This window comes from Gastrolobium bilobum, unplaced genomic scaffold, assembly GCF_033153095.1.
Source record: "Gastrolobium bilobum isolate Gb01-03AN ecotype WA unplaced genomic scaffold, APGP_CSIRO_Gbil_v1 utg173882, whole genome shotgun sequence".
Lineage (NCBI taxonomy): Eukaryota > Viridiplantae > Streptophyta > Magnoliopsida > Fabales > Fabaceae > Gastrolobium > Gastrolobium bilobum.
The window spans coordinates 7247-29591 of NW_026898710.1; the positions used below are offsets into that span (position 1 = coordinate 7247).

The 22345-nt window shown below is 33.6% G+C and overlaps 2 protein-coding genes across 4 annotated transcripts; one reads left to right on the forward strand and one right to left on the reverse strand.

Annotated features, from left to right (window-relative positions):
- Positions 1–1456: 1456 nt before the first annotated feature.
- On the forward strand, positions 1457–7257 carry LOC133318574 (disease resistance protein RPS5-like). Its single transcript, XM_061520586.1, has 3 exons — positions 1457–1655; positions 2509–6673; positions 6902–7257. Exons 2-3 carry the CDS (start codon positions 2519–2521, stop codon positions 6947–6949), a joined length of 4203 nt encoding a protein of 1400 aa, XP_061376570.1. The 5' UTR covers positions 1457–1655; positions 2509–2518; the 3' UTR covers positions 6950–7257.
- A 780-nt stretch (positions 7258–8037) lies between these two features.
- Positions 8038–21937, reverse strand: LOC133318573 (probable sugar phosphate/phosphate translocator At1g06470). Of its 3 annotated transcripts, XM_061520584.1 has the most exons (14): positions 21811–21937; positions 21191–21287; positions 20416–21103; positions 20134–20303; positions 17593–17678; positions 17402–17451; positions 15495–15562; positions 14830–14930; positions 14628–14640; positions 11201–11385; positions 10906–10992; positions 9499–9593; positions 8848–9000; positions 8038–8375 (listed from the first exon to the last, which is right to left on the reverse strand). In XM_061520584.1, exons 3-13 carry the CDS (start codon positions 20937–20939, stop codon positions 8880–8882), a joined length of 1500 nt encoding a protein of 499 aa, XP_061376568.1. In that variant the 5' UTR covers positions 20940–21103; positions 21191–21287; positions 21811–21937; the 3' UTR covers positions 8038–8375; positions 8848–8879. The 3 variants fall into 3 exon arrangements, 2 of the variants coding, with proteins under 2 accessions (XP_061376568.1, XP_061376567.1); XM_061520583.1 differs by having other exon boundaries at positions 20416–21287; XR_009752485.1 differs by lacking the exon at positions 9499–9593 and having other exon boundaries at positions 20416–21287.
- Positions 21938–22345: the final 408 nt, after the last annotated feature.

Below are 22345 nucleotides of genomic sequence, written 5' to 3' on the forward strand. Positions count from 1 at the left end.
TCTCTTCATCCTTTGTTTCCTTTTTTATTTTTATAAAAAGAGATGATTGATTGTAGGTCTGACATTCTCAAATAAGTTAATATCTAGAGACGAGACCTTCACTGTGATTTTGTTTTACTTCTGTATAGGTAGTGTTAACTTTTTTATTCACCACTATAAAATAGAAGGGATAGGTTATTCTACTTACCATTTTTTTGCCTACCTCTACCTACCACCATCCAACACCGTTAGATCAGAATCTTAACTAACATTTATCTTTTTCTCTCTTCTTGAGATTTTGATCTAACGGTATTGGAGAGTGGTAGGCAAAGGTAGGCAGAAAAATGTTAGGTAAAATAACATATCCCAAAATAGAATGATGATGTATGGATGTACCGGAGTATATTCTCATATTTGTTTTGAAGGATTGATAAGATTTAGGGGGAAAATAATTGGTCAAACTATTGTCTGCAGCTTGTTATGGAAGCAACTAGATTATGAGCGGGTTCAAGCGTTGATTTAAACTTTTATATAAAAAAAAAAATTCTGGGGCGCTGCCCCCGAACCCCGCCACTGATTGTGCGGACATAAATTTTTTTTCCTGGGTCCGCCACTGACAGGTAGTGATCGTGGGCGAGAAATAAGAGGTACAGGATCATGAGTCACAAATCCACATTCTGGGTTGGTAGACTCGTTACTTAGAATAAATCTTTGGTACTACTGCTGTAGGTATTTCATCAATGAAAACATTACACATCAGAGGAGAGAAAAAAAATTTGACAGAAAAAAAAAAATTTAACTAACATGTAATATTTTCATTAGTGAGATGCACTGAATTTTTGGTACAGCAGTATTACCAAAGATTTATTCCATACCTTAAACTACAATACCGCTCTCAAAATTATTAATATGTACTAGACTCCGATGTGAATTTTTCAAATCTTAAATTTAGTTAAATGTTCTAATTTTCTTTAAAATTAAAGTTGTCTTTCATGTTATCAAAAAAAAGAAAAAATTGTCTTTCATATGTATATGTATTTTCAGGTGTGAAACTGAACAAAAGAGCAAAGATTCCACAAGCGTGTCGTTTGGTGCACTGTAAATATTTAATATTTTCTGCACGGAGAAGGATGCGTTTGCAAAATTCTTTTATAAATTTTTATAAATTATATTATATACTCTCGAAAGTACATAGTATAACCTAACGTACTTTCAGAAATACATAATATAATTTATAAAAGTTTATAAACAAAAAATTTATAAATATAATTCTCTATCATTAATTCGTTTGATTGAACAAAGTGAGTATATTTTAAGGATCCATATCACTCTCGATTAATTAACTTCCGATAGTTTAAGTCTTCGTCAATAATTAAATATTTCATATTTCATATTATATTATTAATTCATTTGATTGGAAAGTATATTTTGAGGACCCTCTGCGTCTACTAAAAAAAAAGAAAAAAAGAAATTTGAGGACCCATAATCAGTGCCCCTACCATCATTCTCAGTTAACTTTAGAGAGTTTAAGTCTTCGTCAATAATTGCCATCACTCGTATTAATTCTTTGTCAATATTAGTCTCTCTTTCTTCTTTCTGTAATCAAAACTTGGTAGAGGCAGAGACGTGCACCATTTGTAAAGAGTCTTGGTTCATCTGTAATCTTCTTCATCGAGGTTTGTTTCATCCTCTTTCATTGCACTGCTTCATATCTGCATGCAACACATATATAGGACTTAAATTCTATATGATTGGATTTAAGGTGAAATAATATAACCAAAAGTTGGGTAACTAAGGAATTCGTGTTAGGGGAGAACTACAATAAATGAACTCAAATACGGTATCTCAGTCTAAAAATTTAAGACATTAAAAATAGTAAAAAAATTTAGCTGCCATTCAGAGTTTTATCATATGAACTTGGAGAATAAATATAATTTGGTTCATATAAACATCTTATATAATCATATTAGGAGGAATTCTTTTACTTCAATATAAAATTAAGAAATCTTACTCCTCTCCTCATCTCATATATTATAATTTCCGTCTATATAACAGTTTTAGTTTATTTAAAATTAATAATTATTTAATTCATATAATTTAATAAACTATCACCGTAATCAACGGTTGACATAAAGATTAAGACTTTTTAGTGTCATAACGGAGTTAAAAAATCCCTTCTGTTCGTATCTTATTGTCTATATAAATTGATGCCGAACTTTAACAAGTTCACTCATTTGATGAAATAATTGGTCTGAGACAAACTTTCAAAAACTACTGATTTTGATAAGACTTTGTTTTAGTATGTCCAATACGATGTTGTTTTGGATAAAAAATTATGGTGTTTTTGTAATTTTAATTTATTTCAGAATTATTATAGTCTTTATAATTATTATTTTTTAATCTTTCAACCCCAAAAGAAAATCATTTTCGAGAGTAAATACATATAACTTATATGCAATAAGTGCATAAATATTTTTCAGTTTTGATAAATACACAGCGTTGAAGTAAATTAATCTTGAAGCTTTTTAGTTGCAGGAAAATGGCCGAAATAGGCACCGCTGTGGCGTCTACAATAGTAGAGCGTGTGTTGACTGCAATTATAGCTCGTGCTCGTTATTTGTTCCGTTTCAACAAATATGTAATTGATCTTCGAAAATCAAAGAAAGTGTTGGAAAAAACATTGCAGCACATGAAAGAACGGACTAAAGAAGCCACTACAAATGCTGAGAAGATTGTGCAACCAGTTGAAGAGTGGGTGAATGATGTGGAGAAGGTTTTGGAAGAGGTGGTGAAGCTGGAAGAAAGTATAGAAGAAGCAAGAAAATGCTGTTTGAACGTGACAACGCAGTATTCTTTAGCAAAGGAGGTGACATGCATGACACAGCAAATGGATGAACTCAACAGCAACAATAAATTTGAGCCATTTTCACACCCCATTGAACTCTCAAGCATGAATTACTTCTTTCCCAAAGACTTTGTGGCATTAGATTCTAGAAAGCAAGCTTATGAAAAGCTACTGAAAGCAATCCAAGATGAAAACAGCAATGTGATTGGATTGGTTGGAATTGGAGGTTCGGGGAAAACAACATTAGCAAAAGTTGTGGGCAAGCAAGTGGAGGAGTTAAAGCTTTTTGACAAGGTGGTTATGACTGTTGTGTCACAAGATGTCAATGTTAGAGATATTCAAGGTCAAATAGCTGACAACTTGACCTTCCCATTGATGGAAGAGACAGAACGTGGGAGGGCACTAAGGTTGTCTCACAGATTAAAGACAGAGAAGATTCTTATCATCTTGGATGATGTATGGGAGAAGCTGGACTTGGAAGCTATTGGGATTCCTTTGAATGAGAATGACAAGAAATGTTGCATCCTCTTCACTACGCGCAACCAAGAAGTTTGCACTTCAATGAATTGCCAAAGCATAACTGAACTGTCTGTGTTAACAGAAGATGAAGGTTGGGATTTGTTCAAGGACCGTGCACAAATAGATGATGATTCCCCAGAAGAGTTGAGAGAGGTAGCAAAGAGTGTCTTCAACAAATGTGAAGGAGAGCTTATTGCCATTCTCACAGTGGGAAGCACTTTAAAGGGAAATAATTTGATGAGGTGGGAATTAGCATTGTCAAGACTAGAAACTTGCCAATCAATTGATGTTGGAGAGTGCTTGACATCTACCTATGAATGCAATGAGCTGGAGGAAATAATTTGTTTGGATTCAGAGGAAGCAGGAAAACTTAGATACCTTTATGCTCCTTCCCAACCAGTTTTCCCCAAACTAGAGAAGATCTTAATCAAAGGATGCAAGAAATTGAAAACAATCTTCTTCCCAAGCATTGTTTCAAGCTTACCAGAGTTGAAAGAGCTGTCTGTACATGATTGTGTCGAATTGGTGGAGATTATTTCTTTGCATTCTTCAGAGGAAGGTGGACAGCTTAAAAACCTATCAACTCTATCCCAACAAATTTCTTTCCCCAAATTGAGGGTGATTGAGATCACCAGATGCAACAAATTGAAAACAATTTTCTTTGCAACCGTTGTTTCAAGCCTACCGCAATTGAAAGAGTTGTCTGTATGCAACTGTAACAAATTGGAGGAAATAATTTCATCAGATTCAGAGGAAGCACAGAAACCTAGAAATCTACCTGCTCCTTCCCATCAATTTTTCCCAAAACTGTGGAGGATTAACATAGAAAGTTGCAACAAATTGAAGACGTTATTCACTGCAGCCACTGTTACAAGCCTACCAGAGTTGGAACAAATAGTTGTGAAGGATTGCAACCAATGGGAGGAAATGATTTTTTCAGATTTAGAGCAAGCAGGACCATGCAGAAACCGAACTCCTCCTTACCAAGAAGTTTATTTCCCCAAACTTAGGAGCATTGAGATTGAAAGATGCAACAAATTCAAAACAATCTTCACCACCAAATTTGTTAGAAGCCTACCAGATTTGAACCAACTGATTGTAAAGGACTGCAACGAATGGATGGAAACAATTTCTTCAGATTTAGAACAAGCAACACAACTTGAAAACCTGTTTGCTGATTCTGAAAAAGTTTGTTTACCCAAACTACAGAGGATTGAGATTGAGAGTTGCAAAAAACTGAAAACAATCTTCCCTGCAACTATTGTTACAAGCCTACCAGATTTGCAACAACTAGTTGTAAAGGACTGCAATGAATGGGAGGAAATAATTTCTACAGATTCAAAGGAAGCAGGACAAGATGGAATCCTTTTTGCTCCTTCCAAACAAGTTTATTTTCCCAGACTGAGGGAAATTGAGATCGAAAAATGTAACAAATTGAAAGCAATCTTCTCCGCAACCATTGTTACAATCCTACCAGAGTTGGAACAATTGGTTGTAAAGGGTTGCAATCAATGGGAGGAAATAATTTCCTTAGATACAGAGGAAGTTGGACAACTTTCAAACCTATCTGCTCAGTTCAAACAAGTTTGTTTCCCCAGACTGAGGAAGATCGAGATCGAAAGATGCAATAAATTGAAAGCAATCTTCTCTGCAACCATTGTCACAAGACTGCCCAGGTTGGAGCAACTGATTGTGAAGGACTGCAATGAATGGGAGGACATAATTTCATTGGATTCAAATAAAGCAAGAAAACATATAAACCTGTTTGCTCCTTTCCAACAAGTTTGTTTCCCCATTCTGTGTGGAATTGAGATTGAAAGATGCAACAAATTGAAAGCAATCTTCTCTGCAACCATTGTTACAAGATTGCCCCGGTTGGAGCATTTGATTGTGAAGGACTGCAATGAATGGGAGGAAATAATTTCTTTAGATTCAAATAAAGAAAGAAAACATATAAACCAGTATGCTCCTTCCCAACAAGTTTGTTTCCCCATGCTGTGGGGAATTGAGATTGAAAAGTGCAAGAAATTGAAAACAATCTTCTCCAAGGCTATTGTTACAAGCCTACCAGAGTTGTTTCGACTAGTTGTAAAGGACTGCAGTGAGTGGGAGGAAATAATTTCTTTAGAGTCAGAGGAAGCAATACAACTTAAAAACCTATCTCCTCCTTACCAACAAGTTTGTTTCCCCAAGCTACAGATTATTTGTATTGAAGGATGCAACAAATTGAAAACAATCTTCAATGGGACCATTGTTACAAGCTTACCAGAGCTGGATTATCTAGCTATAAAGGACTGCAACGAATGGGACGAAATAATTTCTTTACATTCAGAGGAAACTGTACAACTTAGAAACATATCTGCTCCTTCCCCACAAATTTGTTTCCCCAAACTACAAAGTATTTGGATTGCAGGATGCAACAAATTGAAAAAAATCGTCTTTGCAACCGTTGTTTCAAGCCTACCAAACTTGCAATCCTTGTCTATATTCGACTGCGACATGTTGGAGGATATAATCTCTTCATATTCAAACGAAGCAGAACAACAACATAGAAGTTTATTAGCTCCTCCCCAACAGTTTTGTTTCCCCAAACTGAGAAATATTCTGATCATGAGATGCAACAAAATGAAAAAAGTTTTCTGCACAACTACAGTTTCAAGCTTGCCAGAGTTGCAACGCCTGTGGGTACTAGACTGCATTGAATTGGAGAATATAATTTCTTCAGATTCTAAGGAAGCAGATTCACTCAGAAACCTATCAGCTCCTTCCCAACAAGTTTACTTCCCCAAACTGGATAATGTTTACATCGAAAGATGCAACAAATTGGAAAAAATATTCTCCTCCACCATTGTTATAAGCCTGCCGGAGTTGGTAGATCTGCATGTAAAGGAGTGTGATGAATTGGAAGACATACTTTCATTAGATTCAGAGGAAGTAGAACAACTTGAAAACTTATCTGCTCTCTCGCAACAAGTTCGTTTCCCAAAACTTTGCAGCATTAGGATTGAAATATGCAACAAATTGAAATGCATTTTCTCTTATTCTATGGCTGGTCATTGTCCTTCCCTGGGATCACTAGGCATAGAACTGTGCTCTCAGCTTGAGAATATTGTGAAATTTGAACATAAAGCTACAAGTGAAGAAGGTGGTGGTATGGTGGTCGATGATGATGGGAAGCATTTATTGTTTCCGAATCTGTTTTTGCTTGAACTCAAAAAGTTGCCAATTCTCACAGGGATTTTCCCTTGGTTTGAATTTCAAAATGGTCCTTTATTCCAATATGGTCTTTTGATCATTGAAGATTGCCCCGAATATAAGTCTATGGCACAGGTACATACTACTACTCCACTAGTTAGTGAATACTAAGTGAGTACCAATTTTTATGATTTTAGTTTTTTGTTAGCAGAATTTTGGTTTATCCAGTCATTAACTATTAGAAAATTTAATCATTAGAAATAAAACACGAGATTACAAATAGCTATGAGGGCTTAGTAAAAGGTTCTTTTATTTGTTTTTTATTTTTATATTTTATACTGATAAAAGAACTCATTCAAATAGGAGCAAGATGCAAGATTACAAGTAAACCGTACCTGCTGGAGAACATAAAGAAGGTAGCAGTGAAATCTCCGTTGATTGCAACAAAAGCTGTTTCTCTCAGAGAGGCTGTTCTTCTTCTTCTTCTTGTCGTTTCATTTCTTCTTGTCTTTCCTGTTTAAGTTGCTTAAATTTGTGTGTTTATAGTTTTCTTTTTCCTTTTTTAGTCTCATGTATTTTTCTGTATATCTTGGGCTGGATTTAGTTGCCCGTGGTGTGTGACCTTTGAGCTATTGTTATTATTATTGTTCATGTACAATTAATTTGTAGTTGAAATTTAAAAGAACTGGCAAGTAAAATTTGGGTCACTTTTCTTCCCCCTTCAGGTTCTCTTCCTTCACAATGATTATATGATTTCTTTAGCATGAATGGAATCATGTGGTGCACAACCAACAATTTTAGAACAAGCAGGCACTTATTTTGTTGGCATATTTTTCCGCAGATACAATGAAATGGATCCCATTGATTTTAAAAATAAAAAGAAAAAGAAATAAAATGTTGACACAAAAATCAACCTCTAATTGACAAGAGAACATGATTTTCCTACAAGAACTATTTTTCCCTTATTTTTTATATCAAAGTTTAAATTTGGGAAATGCACACCCCATTGATAGATAATTGAGTTTGTTAAGTATACTAATAGAGATTCAATCTCTGGCCATATATATGAAAAAGACTTTGTTAAGAGAAATATATCCACTTAATATAATTTTCCACATTGAAAAAATTAATTTTCAACTATCGACCGAAAAATATCTTGAAAAACCAAAAAAAAAAAAACCACTAACCTCAACGAAAATTTACAATTGAGATTACATATTGTCTACCAACGAAAAAAACCTAGCTCGTTCGCGTGGGCAGAAGATTTGACTTGATATGTAAATACTCATTGACATCATCCCCATTTTTCTGTCATATAACTAATTATAACTTACAAAGAATATATTTATAATTTCACCCCCTTTATAAATTTTTTTTCTCTGCCAACGTGTGTAGGGGTGGATCAGGGGAAAAAAAATTGAAATTTTTTGTTAAATAACCAAATCATTCAAGTGTCTAATGACATGAGTTTTACCTGAATGTTCAGTGTCCCAGCCGTTTCTGACACGTGTCGTAAAAAAGAAAAAGAGTGTTCGTGCTTCATATATACAAGCAAAATACTGATAACATGGTTAAAAATAAAATTCCCTAATCTACAAAGCAAAAATCGAGAAAAATGATGTATTACAACCTGTTGTGATTTACAACATGTATCTTATCAACTCCAAAGAATGCCAAAATCTGTAACTGATTAAGCACATATTCTGACAGAATACAAGCAACAATTGATGTGGAATTTGATTGGAGCCAGGCTATATATCTCGAAAATTTGTTTACTCAGAAAACTTGGAAGAACTCTGACATCACAATTCCAATGGGAAACATAAGCATGCGATTACTGAAAAGATGAGATGAAGCTGGAAGTTAATTTTGCGCCCTTTGGTCTTTAGAAATCGTTGCTTCAATATACATATAATTTAGAAAAACAGACTTCAGTAAATAGTAAACTGGTTAAGACTTATAATCAAATTAACAACAAACAACATGCAACATTTGGAAAATACTAAAGATATTTTATATATATTAACATTTCAGTCTCAAAAAATTAAAATGGTGCTTTGTAACTAAACATATTGCAAATTTCCTTGCACAAATAGGCCATATTTTTTAATTGAAACTTAGACTTTCATGATTTCAGCCTTCATTTTTTTTTTTCTATTATAGAGGAACCAAGGTTATCATTTGCAGGATTTTAATAACATGTAGCATCTGCTGCCTCTGGATGAATATAGAGTATGAAGCCATTGTAAACATATAAAATATTAGGTTATGATTTGCATCATTTAACTATCATCCAAGAAAAGACTTACTTTGGATTTGAATTAATTGGTCCATGAAGGTTTCAGATCCCATCTTCTTGTTCATCCATCTCCTCAAGAATAACATATTTGGCTGCAGAATCTCTTGCTTGATTCTCTGCCACATCGTTGTCACCAGCATGGCCCTTCTGAAGCTTCTTGTATCTGAAATTATAAAAAAAAAGGAACAAAAACATTTAATGACTAGCATTAATTGAGACCAAGTATTAATATTTCTGAGGTACACCAATATAGCTTTGTTGAACAAGATAGTAACTTGAGCTCTAATGTTGTATTATTTGATCAGAAAATTAGCAATTCCATTGACATATTATAAACTAAAGGAGGTGGTTTCATTATTTTTTGTATGTTTCTCTGATAAAAAAGAAAAGAAAAATAAAGTCGAGTAAAATGGAAGAAGTTTGATAAAATAGTTCCTTCTTAGACTTGGGAAGACAAAAGATCATAAATAAAAGTAACCATTTTATTTATTCAGTTTTCAATTAAAGTTGAACTATTAATTAAAAACAACTAGAGTATTTAAGGCGACAAAGAAAGTATCACGATTGTGTTGTAAGTATCAGAACATAAATTAAAAGTTGAGGAAAGAATGATCACAAATTAGAGATTGTTGCTTGAGATATATCTCTGCTAATGACTTACTTGTACCAATTAAACAAACTGACACCAACCATAATAACGAATAGACCATATCCTTTCAACCAAGTAAATTCATCATGAAAGTACAATACTGCAACCTACACAAACAACATGAAACCAGAACATTAAGTTTAAGTAGGTGTGCAATCAGAAACCCAGATGTAAGAAGATTTAATAAAAACAATATTTAATATTTAAATATTTATTCAATACAAAGCATTTATGAGTAGAATAATTCATATCTGTATGATAGAACAAATGGGTATTTATCTTTTAATTTAATTTTAATTCACTGTTAATGCAAAACCTTTTGACACTATCATCCAATCATGTATTCTCACATTATTAAAAATATTTGACTAGGCTAACACAACTATTTAAGAACAAAAATCTTTTAATGAGATGGTAACATCTGATTGAATGATAGTAAAGAAGTGTTACAATGATAGTGGATTAAAACTAAACTCCAAAATGGACTTGAAATCTAAAAAGCACCCGGTTTCTCAAGAAAAAACTACAAAAATGACAAAATAATGATATCATGCTCAAGTTCCACACTTATTTCTCCATCATCAACATAAAAAAGTTATTAAAATTGGTAAACTCAGCACCACCGTTGTGTTTGAATTCAATAAAAAATATATCTGCAATTTGTAGGAAACTACTCTTAAGACAGGTTTGGCACTCTCAGGTTATGCCCTAAACATTTACAACAGACAGGTTTAACAATCTAAATTCATGTGGAAAAGTATACTATCAGTGGCAACAAGCTCTGTTTAGCTCGAGTTCTAATATAATCTGTACAGACTAAGTATATAATGCTATCAGAGCCTAAGCTTAATAACCTACCAAACTCTAATGCTGCAATACAGAATTGGCAAATTAGCAAATTACCCATAATACTAAACCAAGCGAAATGCAATAGAATAAACTAACTCAACTACAAATGAAAATGACAGCTCTAATTAATGAAGTATTTAAAACACTACAGCGGGCCCCCACATCAGGATAAAACCAAATTAAGAAATTTCTTTATTTTAAGTTTTCTAGGTATCTCTGTTCATCAACCGATTTGTCTTATATGGACATCAACTGCAACAAGGATACCAATAAAAAAGAGACAGATTTGTATGATTGCTAATGGAACAGTTAAGACAATACATAGTTAAAACTGTTCCATGAATGCTAACTTTTTCTTTTGGATACAATGAATGCTAATGTTTTACTTAGCATGGATCATCGTAAATATTATTGGTAAATGAACGCATATGTTGCAATAATGTACTCCTGATAGAATTACACCACAGAAGTGGAACTACATAGTCTAGAAATATTGATCGAAGAATAAAAGGGGCAGTCACTGGATAATCATATCAACAAATGAAAATCATCGAAAAACATAATTGATACCAATATGGTGACAGCCTCCTTAACAACCCCTGCTATCGTGACTGTGACAGCACTAGTTACTGAGATCAGAACATATTCTGTTAGTACCTGTAAGAAGATAAAGATCCAAATGTTAGAGGAACAAAGACTAAAGTTTACTAATATGGCTATAAACAAACAAAAGCCAGTTAAGACAAGAGAAGCAAGTCAAACATTAAAATTTAAAAAAATGTTATATTCCTCCTTGAGTGTCGGGAGGCAGGGAAAGAGGGAATAAAGAACATATTTGCATCTTAAAGGGAATACACACTCCTACCATAAAAAAGGCAAGCGTCCCACCGAAAAGCATCAGCAAGCAACTTCGAGCTATATGCCATGAATTATCAAAGTACTCGTTTTCTCGGAATTCATCCCATGGATCTAATGCCAGAGAAAGAAGTGCAGTTGCCAGTGCCATTACTGGAGTTACATAGCTCATCAGAGTAAGTGGATTTTTCAGACCTGAAATAATTTGTAAAGGCATAAAATTTTTGCTAAAATATAACAGAACTTACAAAATTCTTATTGAAAAGTGAATGCGAGCAAAGAAAAGGCTCAAGGGAAGATAGAGAGACAATTTAGAAGGTGGGAAACACTAAAATATGGCAACTTACAGAATTAGATTGCTAAGTCTTCAAATAAACAGGCACCCTCTATAATTTCAGACATTCAAGGCCCACATCAAATGTTTGGAGTTGGAGTGCTCTCTTGAGCAGATTTTTGTATTTCCCTTTTATATGTGATTTTCGGGCCGTTAGGAGGTTTGTCTTCCCTTTCATTAAATTCTTTTATCAAGAGAAGAAAGTCAAATTCCTTGATAAGTTTTTAAATCCACCCTTATTGAACTCATGTATTAACTTATTTCTCAGGAGCAGTGTGGTTAAAACATAGTGTCGAAACGGTTGAAACGTACGATTCTACATTTTTTGCCTAAAAAACGTGTTAAAACGGTTGCCGAAACGTAAAATGAGTTGAAATGGTTGAAACGGCGAGTCAACTCGGTAAACTCGGTTGACTCGACGAGTTGACTCAGTATTAAAAAAAAAACGAAATTTGGGCCGGACTGAGTGCGTTCTCAGTATGGGTCTATTTCTGTTTTGTCCTATAAAATAAAATAATGACTTTTTTTTGTTTTAAAATATATTATTAATACCCGATTGGGTTGGTCTCTTCGTTTGGATCTTCTGTCTACTCTCTCCTAGTCTCCTTCGCAAGTCGCAAGCGGTGGACGGTGGTCTTTAATCAGATTCGGACTTCGGACAAATCAAGAAGGCAGCAGCTATTTTCTGATCAAGACTCAAGTAAGGATACTTTTTTTTTTTGGATCAGATTCGATCTTTAATCTTTTTTTTTTCCTATTCTGATCTCGTTTCTCTCCTAGTCTTCTTACCTCATTTTTTTTTTGGATCGTTTCTTCTGGTCGCTTGTTTTTTCCTGGTCTCTTGTTCCTTATTTTTTCTGAAAAGCTTCTCCTTTTCAATCACCGCTTTGTAGATATTTATTTACAGATCCAGTCGCTTGGCTTTTTTTTTTATTTTTGGATCTTTTCCAGTTTACGGTATCCCATTTTAATTTTATATGATATTGACTTAGACTCCAATAACTTAGATTAGAGATGTTGATCTCTTTAATAATTTTATAGTCTTGGTATTTTGATTTTAGTATGTATTATGATGACTAAGTTCAAAATTAATTTTTATTTCCTTAGTGTTTGGACTTATGTATTGGTGTGTTTTGGTTATATGTTGGATATTTTATTTTTTTGAGTATGTAGTAAACTCTTACGTTTCGTTTACATTTCAATTTTTTACGTTTTTGCTCACCCCTACCGTTTCGGCGTAGACTCTACATTTTAACAACATTGCTCATGAGCTTAATAATCAAAGCCCTGTGCTTAAATGTAAGATTCAGGGTTTGAAAAATCTTTAAAGGTAAAATTACTTCCTTCCTGCACCTAATTCAGCTTTCAAGCTTATTAATTAAGGTCTCTCACTCTGAGTTGTGTAAACTGTAAAAGGTGGTAGCTTTAAAACATATTTCCAAGACTAATAAGTGAGACCTATATGCCAAGAAAAAAAATTGTAATCTTTTTTCATCAAGGAGAAGCCAATTGCTTTATAATTCTTGTTTGGGAGTCCAGAAATGTACTGCGAAGCAACCAAAGGAGTATTTAATTGATGAGATTGAGGAATATCTACTGGGGAGGGCAGAAAATTATATAAAAACCAAGCTATTATAATCCTCTGGCAGTTAAGTCACCATCGTTTATCCATCAGCTTTCCAGCAAGGAGACTCCAACAAAAAGGTGTACAATTAACCTCTTAGAGCTGCTTCCTTTTGGGATCCAGTAGTGAAGAAAATCTCTAAGCGCCTAGATAATTTGAAAGGAGCTTATTACTCTCTTGGGGGTTGGCTTACCTCTATTCATGTTTGCTTCTCAAGTATCCCTCTCTACAACTTGCCTTTATTTTGTTTCCCTGTGGGAGTTGCCCAAACAATAGAAAAGATTATGAGGGATTTTCTTTGGCTGGACGCTTCAGATACAAGACAGGATCATCTGGTGAGTTGGTGTCTGTCTTCTTAAGAATCAAGGGGGCTTGGTTCATGGTATGTTGGTGTCTCAGAACGTTAGATTTCTCTGGCTGCTAAATGGCTTTGGCATTTTCCTTTGGTATGGTGAAGACCAAAGGATTGTAGTACTTAATAGAATTAATACTAATGACATGTTACAGGTTTGAAGGTCACACAGGGCTCTTTCCCCTGGTATGTGTGTAATGTGTGGTGTTTGCTCAGAATCTGTACACAACCTGTTCTTACATTGTTCTGCTGCCATTTCTTTATGGCACTCCTTATTCGTAATTTTCAGTAAACGTTGGGTGTCTCCTAGGTCCCTGCACCAATGTTTTATGGTTAGTTTTCATGGTTTTGGTAAAAGTAAAGAGGCTAAATTTTTGTGGTAATGGGCAATCTATGCCACAATATCGTCTACTTGGTTAGAGTGGTACTCTCGTTTCTTCAAGGAGGTTTCTTTTGCACATTGCCACATCAGTTGACTTGGGATAAGATTAGGCAGTTGGCGTCTATTTGGTGCAAAGCTCATGGTCCTTTGTATGAGGTTTATCTAACATATATGTTGAGGGATTGGGAAGCTTTGTTACAGTGATCTTCTTTGAAATTATTTCTCTTGACCTTAATAAACTTCTTCTTTTATCAAAAATATAAATAAAAATTATCCTCTTAAGTTGGAATCCGGGAAACGGCTTCTTTGCAATTATGCAAATATAAGACTGCATACAAAAATAGTCCTCACCCCACCCCACCATCGCTAGTGGGGGTTTAATGTGGAGTGGATTTTTTTAAAATATTTGGTAATTTGTTTTCATGAAATTCAATATCTCAAATCTGTAGGCATGAGCATAATGTGCCATTTCTGAATCTACTATTGTACACTATCTAGTCATAGAAATTTATATCCGAGTTTCCAGAAAGGGTAGAAAAAATCCATGGTAAATTAAAAATAAATAAATTGGCACAAATTAATGTTAGATTTATGGATTGATTGACCAAAACCAACAAAACAAAAATAAATGAATTATTTTTTTTTATAATTTTAATTGAGTAAACTGTTCATGAAATATATCATATAAATCTAATAAAACTATTTTCAATAAATTATTGACATGAGAGTTATGCAGGGCACTTACCATAGGCTTCTTTCTTTCAATTTGGTTTTCAGTTCAACATACATGACGAGAATCAAAATCAGGTTCCATCCCAGCAAAATGAAGCAAGAATGTTTAATTAACAAGAGCAGGAAAACAAAATAGAATGTGGATGTGTTTGTGTGTGCAGAGATAGACATGTAGATATAGAATATATAGAGAAACAAAAATGCAAATACGATACCTGCAAAAGGATCTGAGTCATACACCAGCGAAACCCAGACATAACAGCAGCAAGCATAACAAGAATGAATCCCCAAAATTCAAATTCTGTCTCTTTTGCAACTGCAGTAAACAAAATAAAATTAAAGGTGGAAGGTTTGAATTCTTAATGTGGTATAAATTCCCAAAACTAGCATAAAGCACTTTGATAAGTTTCAATTAAAAATTAAAGATCAAGAGTGCAATAGGAAAAAAAATAACCAATATAAATTGAGAATCTTTCAAAGCTCAAAAAACAACACTTATAATTGCTAGAGAACTCCAATGAGAATATGAGGAAGAACTTATTGGCTGTTCTAAATTCTGATAACTGTTTAGTTAATTAACTTCCAAACTAACTTGTTAGTATAAAATATCTTTCCTAACTTCTGTCTGGATGCTATTTCATTTTGGAATTGAAATACAATCTTTCACACAAAAAATTCAGAAATATAATCAATATGGCATGCTAAGATGGAAACATCCATAATAAATATCCTGCTTACTCTTGTCAAGGTGCCCTCACTCTACTTAACCACTTAGCTTATAGGCAGCCAAACAGGCTCAGATGTTCTAAATTCCCAAGTGCAAATCAATACATATTGAAATGATTAATTTAATACTCTGAGTGAAGGAAGACATCAATACCTGTTAGTAAGATGCCAATGGATATTATTAAGATGATGCCCGATAGTTTAAAGCTTGGTGTCTCCAACCTTCCAACCAATACTTACAATTAAATGACAGAAAACAGGTAAAAATGAATACACAATTAATCTTCACCTACAGAATGTAAAACCGCACATGTAATCATTTGAGAACAAAAAAAATACAGCAGTGCGAAAAAAATATGACAGAGATTAAAGAATACAGAAATAAAAATATAATTGATAGCATGTTTATGGTTGAACAAAGGTATGAAATGTCATTCTTTGAAAATTATCAGCAACTTGAATATCATGGCATCAAGTGAAAATGTGACATAGGGTCAGATTAGTGTTATGGCCTAGATCTGTAGGATTATCACATCACTCTTTCTCCCAATGCATAATGTGAAGATATAGTTTATAAACAGTAGGCCGCCATGTCATGCATTGTAAAGCAGCTACTTTACTCTGAAATAGTCCTTTTGATATCCTTGATGAGAACTGGGTGTGTCATCATAGCAGCTTTTAAGGTTCACTGTAAAGATTTTGTAAATAAAAGACTAAAATTTTGTGCAACCTGAAGTTTCTGCATGTTTTTTGTGCATTTGGTTAAAGTATAATGCCTGCTTCTTTAAGAATGTCTCTTTATTATGGCTTCTCTTTGGTGTACTACTTACTCATGGTTGTCTCAAGGGAGTTGCCATCTATGTTGCACCGACACCGATACGGGACACGGGATATGACACGACACGACACTCCAATACGTTAATTCTAAAAGGTGTAAAATTTCAGACACATTAGGACACGTTTTAATATTATATAATATTTTTAATTTATGTAGTGTATATTATATTTAGTATTCAATAATTTAACAAAAAAATAAAGCTAAACTTATAATACCCATCAATTTTGCAAAGAAAAATAAGATATCCCAAATGTTTATATTAAACTTAATAAAATCGTAATCGTAATCTAACGAATCTAATAGTTGGAACTCAAAATGAAACGCAACGTAACCTTTGAACCTATTTTGAGTTTTTGCAACGAGTATTGGAGTGTCGGGAAGTGTCGGAGTGTCGGGAAGTGTCGGAGTGTCGGTGAGTGTCAGACACCACACGTCAGGATTTTTGATGTGTCGGTGCTTCATAGGTTGCCATTTCTGATACAAAAAGAGACTGGGCAGGCCTGATGCATGTTAAAATTTTCATGGCTCATCTTTGAAGGATATCTTATCCTCCCCCTAGTTGTACTTTCCCTATTTATCCCTATTAAATTGTGTTTTTCTATTAAAAATGAAAAAAAAGATCAGTGCAATGACATTGGCAGAAAGCATTGCATTGTTGTGGATTTTTCAGTAGAATGGATTGGGCTGTGAGACCACTATCGTATACAACAATTGTCAGTGGGTGTAATTTATGAGAGCTACTATTTAATTCAGGAGAAATTACCGTACATTCCAAACATTTTATCAACCGTTTGTGACACCACAATTATTTTGTCACTCCTGTATATTGTAAATATTGAATTCTTAATGGCCACAAAAACTAAACAATGTATAAAATTTAGTACATAATTGAGAACTCTAGCAATTTTAACAAAACCAGCATGAGGAGGAGGAGGGTGCGATTTCTAAAAGCTTAAGGACAGTTCCAACAATTCTGGCTCTCAGGAACAATTTGTCTTAAAAGCTCCAATTCTAGAAGAATTTTACCAGTTTACAGAATAGATAACTATTGGTGTACATAATGATTACACTTACCAAATGTCTTCTGAGTTATGCAAGACTTCATAATACAAAATTTGTTTTCCTTAATGTAATACTCCCAACAAATTTTAGAATGTTTAACATTTATCTAAAAAAATCACGTAATCAGAGTGATCACAAAGACAAAATGACATGAAACTCACCTGAAAGCAAATGCAAACAGAAGGAGAAAAATCGGAGCAGCAGATTTACACTGCAAGAGAAAAGGAAAGGTAAATATGCAGAGGCACTAGGGTGGATGTAGAATCTGATTCCGATGTAATATAACAAAAGAAAATAGATTTAAATTAACATTTCTATCATTTTACATGAAAAGAAAAGAAATGTCACAAACCATTGTTGCAAATGTGACAGAGATGAAAACTAGAGATGCATTGCTCAAGTTAACATCCATTGCTGTTCCAAGAGAAGTCGGTACAACTGTGAAAGGCAAAGTCCATCTGTGGCATTAGTTGATATAAAAGTTAATGTAATAAGTTGTGAGAAATTTGCAAAGAATTGTGCTTCAGGGTAGAAGATCAGCAAAAGAGGAAAGAAGCAAAAATAACAGAAAAAATGGCATGTTAAATCATCCTAGGTATTGTTAGATCATTTCATATGACTTGCAAATTTGTGCATTTTAATGAAAAAGTATACTGAATTCGGAAAATGACTCATGATTAATTATTAAAAAATTGAACATAGATGAGCATCCATATGGAAAAACAGAAGTCTGGCAGGAGTTCCAAGAAAGTAAAAACATCTTTTAATAGATCAAAAGTGGGGGCAAAATTTTCTTTTAAGGATATTAATTACATTGTATTTTGTGGTATAAATTAGAAAGTGAAAATCCTACAGCCAGAATGGATTGCCATTGTTATTGACTCTTAGAAGTTAGATGAATGAGTGGCCTACCACTTAGTATTCCTTAACAACTACCCTTGTATTTGGCTAAATGCTCGCACATTTGGCACACAAAATGGTGGTTCCACGAAATGAAAATGGCATAGAGATGGAATGGAGTGAGTTCGAATGGAATGAAATGAACATCGCCAATTTCCAATTTGTTTGGTACATGGAATTGACGTGGCAGGAAATCAAAGTTGATCTTATATGTGTAAGAAAATAAAAATATTTCAGTTTTTCCCTATATATCTTATATATGTAATATGAATGTATATTTTAGATTAATTTTCAAGTTTATTTAACATTTTTTTATTAACTTGATAACAAGTTAACAACAATATTGTCACTGAAAAAGAGAAAAAAAAATTATTTAAAAAAAAAAAAAACCACACCGCATTAAATCTGACTAGCGAGGGTGGAGTTAGAGCAACTCTTGTACGCAGTTTCACCTTCGCATATTCGAAAAGAGGCTGAGAAAATATTTTTTAGTTGTGAGAAAAACATTAGAAGTGTGTAAATTGTCATTTGAAGTATAGGTACAATACAGACACTAAAATTTTAATCATATCACCTCTTCTTTAAATATTTTAGTGATTGCAACCTATATTTCTCATGGATTTAAGTGGGTTAAATATAATGGGTAATTATTATCATTTTTGTAAAATTAATGAAGATATGTTAGGAACAGAAAAATCAAATATCATTCCATGGGGCATGGAATTGCAAATCCCACCTCACTAAGGAGGAATGGATTTTATTATCCATTTATGGTTCTAAGGAATGAGGCACGAATAGGAATCCCTGTTCTGCACTTTCATTTTCCTGACAAACATGGGAATCCCCCATCCCATAGAATGAGCAACATCATTCGTACTTTTTCTGGTATTGATGCACTAGTTTTAGGAAATTTGTTTGTATACAGGTTGTGGTAGATATAAGATTATTGCAAAAGGTACTTGGCAATATCAACAGCAACAATGCGATGATTGAAACACAATGGTTCAGAATGTCTGGAAACTTTCTGGAAGTAGGGAGAGAATGACTTGGATAGTTTATAACTTCTTTCCTTCCCAAGAAAATCATCATTTGTTAAAAAAAAATGACATGGTTAGAAGGGATAGAACTTAGTAGTACATAATCACAGACTAAAATTGGACATTTTCCAATGGTGAAAAGCAGCTCAACTAGTATTTCCCCTGATCTTTACAAGGGAGCTGAGGTTATATGGTGGGGATTCAATTGCCCACATCCATATTTCCCATTCCCACTTAGTTCCAATAGGACTTCCCTACTCCCTAAAACCAAAAGAAACTAGACAAACAAAAAAAAGGGAAGAAAGAAAAACTTGAACATTGTTACAGAAGAAACTTAGGCCCTGTTTGAATACTATTTCTAAAAATAGCTTTTTGGTTTTCAGAACAAAAAATAAAAAACTTGTTTGATAAAGCCTGATTTGTAAAAAAAGTTTTAAAAATTATAATTGTTTCTTTGTTTTTAGAAACAAATTTAGAGAACATATCTGAGTTGTTTTTGTTTTATGTTTTGACATTTAACTTTCAAAACAAAAAAAATACAGAAAACACTTGTTTCCATAACTAGCCTACAAAACAATTTTAAGAACAAAAAAACCAGAACACAATCAAACAGACCCTTGATGATCTCAGTCTCTATTTGAAGCCACAAAAAGGTTCCATGTTTTGGACCACAGTACTGCTAGAATCTTGTTATATGAGTTAAAAAACGATTATAAAAACTAAAGAAATAAATAAATCCTAGTTCAGAAGAGCTATCACCACAAAGAATCACAAATTATTTTAAATCAAAAGCACTCTAAATATAACTGACGTAGAACATTCTGCATGAATAACAGTCAATAACAAAAATTATTAGTCAAAATGTATTAAGAAGTTATAGCATTGCATACCTAATCAGCATAATATAGTGGGCAGAGTAAGAATAGAAAGAATGAGGTAGGGGAATTGAAAATTACCTCTCAAAAAGTAATCCCTCCAAGACATGACAACATTAGTCTCAAATCTATGTGACCAAAACCAGGTGATAAATTTTGATAAAACAGCTTGCATTGAAAAGTGGATAGTATTCATTAAAAAAGGAGCTGGAAACTTTCCCATATGATCTCCTAAAAGACTTTTATTATACCTGTTCAAAATAGTTTAAAATAAGAGATGAAGGAAAGAGGATTTGCATCACAAATAGCACTAAACAGGGCATATATGCTAGCAATTACCAACAGTGTTAAAAAGGAACTTACAAGGTCAAAAATAGACTGAAAGTGTACCACACAAGAATGAAAAACAACGTCTTCAAGATATTTGCTACAGAAATGGGATTGTGGGAGCTTTTTCCCAATGATCCATCGCCAGCGACAGAAACGTAGGAGTCAACACCAACTGTTCCCCTTTCAGAACTGTTTTCAATGTCAAAAGCCACGTACTTCTCGGATCCATGACCTCTCCGATAAATAGAATCATCATCCATAGTAGCAGTACCATTCATTTGCATACTGTGCTGAAAATTTTGGTGAAAGAATGTCTCTCTATCTAAAGGTCTGCTTTGTAACTCATTCTTTTGAGGAAAAGGTAACTCAAAATCAGAGTCTTCTTCTACGCTGACATCTCCATTACCTAATTGCTGATCCAAATGAACCCTTCCATCATCATCACACCAACGCGAAAAGGAAGGTTCTCTACGAATGCCAGAGCCTAGGCTTTCACTGTCATCATCATGGATCCCTGTTAAGTCAACACCCTCAAAATCCAATTCACTCACTACCATCTCCTACTGTATATCGAGTTGTATACATGTTTGTACTCCAAGACAAATCTGTCCAGCCAGCTGCAGTTTAATATCATCACTTGTCCCCAAATCCAACAACATAAGTTCACTTGGGGTGCATAACACAGCTAGGGCATTAACTACTGTTCAGGCACAGGACCTGCCTTCATAATCAAACTTGTCAAATCATGTTGGTATCAACCAATAGACAGTAACTAAATATAGATTCTCTTCAAGCCCTAAGAAGATACCAAGATATATTTCAATCCAAATGAAGCAACTTCTCCAGAGCTCTTGGATAGCTATTCTATAGCTAAACTTAGATTACACTTGAAACTCCAACTTTACCTGTACAAATACAAGTCCAAATTTTAATAGGAGATGGCTATATCTACCCAAATTATATTCAAATGAACACATATTACAAATTTCATAGGGGAGATATAGTAATACTTCAAAATTTAGATTGATTTGAAATTGAATAAAAAAAAACGAACACCTAATGTCAAGCTTAAGACCCAAAAGTGCCATAATGCTTTAGAATTTTTTTTTTAAAAATGTAAACATAAGTTCTGAGTTGTTTTGTACAGTCATTCAGATCCCCATTTTGAACATAAATGAACGTATACAATTACCCATTTGAACTAAAATCAGCTCAAACTGGCTAGACGTGAAGCTGAATAAAAAGATCATCATTTTGATAAAAAATGAAAGACATAAAGACCCATTTGAACTAAAATTAGCTCATACTTGCTATGAATGAAGAAGCTCAATAAAAATGCAATCTTTAAGATGAAACAGAAAGCATTTGTTCATACCCACAATGAAATTTGAACGTTAAAATATAATTTTGATGAAGCATGGAACTAACCTGGTGCTGATCGAGAGAAAAAGAAGAAGAGAGATCTGATCTGTGTGCGTCGGATCTGAACCTTGGTTTTGTTTGATGGGAATGTTAAACGTTAGGCGTTTTGAGGAATTGGTTGGATGTCTAAGTCTCACACCAAAACCAACCGTGTTATTATTGTCCGCTGATTAATATTAGGGCAGGATGTATTGTCTGAATATTCATATAATTTATAATTTTGTAAGGAAAAAAAATTGTCAATTTAACCAATCTTTTAATATTAATTTATTTATTTATTTTGCATATAACTAATATTATTAATATTTATTTTGTGCTTTACATCCAATTTTTTTTTTTTTTTAATCTGAAGTAAAATCTTTGCTTTCAGTATAAAGAAAGTTAAGGCAAAACTCAATCGGTGGTGGGAGCCTGGGAGGGTGAAGGCTTTGCAAAGGATGCATCCTCCTGTGTCTTTCTAATATGACGGTATAATTTGAACCAATAATAATAGGGAAATAAAGAAAAAAAATTCTTCATATATATACACACAATTAATAAG

Bases quoted from the DNA above. Each gene is read 5' to 3' on its own strand.
- LOC133318573 (XM_061520584.1), bottom strand. From the start codon at position 20,939: ATGGTAGTGAGTGAATTGGATTTTGAGGGTGTTGACTTAACAGGGATC. The intron at 15,563-17,401 runs GTGAGTTTCATG...ATTGGTTGGAAG, and splicing joins CTGTTTGCATTTGCTTTCAG to GTTGGAGACACCAAGCTTTA. The intron at 14,931-15,494 runs GTATTGATGTCT...TGTTTACTGCAG, and splicing joins CATTGGCATCTTACTAACAG to TTGCAAAAGAGACAGAATTT.
- LOC133318574 (XM_061520586.1), top strand. From the start codon at position 2,519: ATGGCCGAAATAGGCACCGCTGTGGCGTCTACAATAGTAGAGCGTGTG. The intron at 6,674-6,901 runs GTACATACTACT...TCATTCAAATAG, and splicing joins AATATAAGTCTATGGCACAG to GAGCAAGATGCAAGATTACA.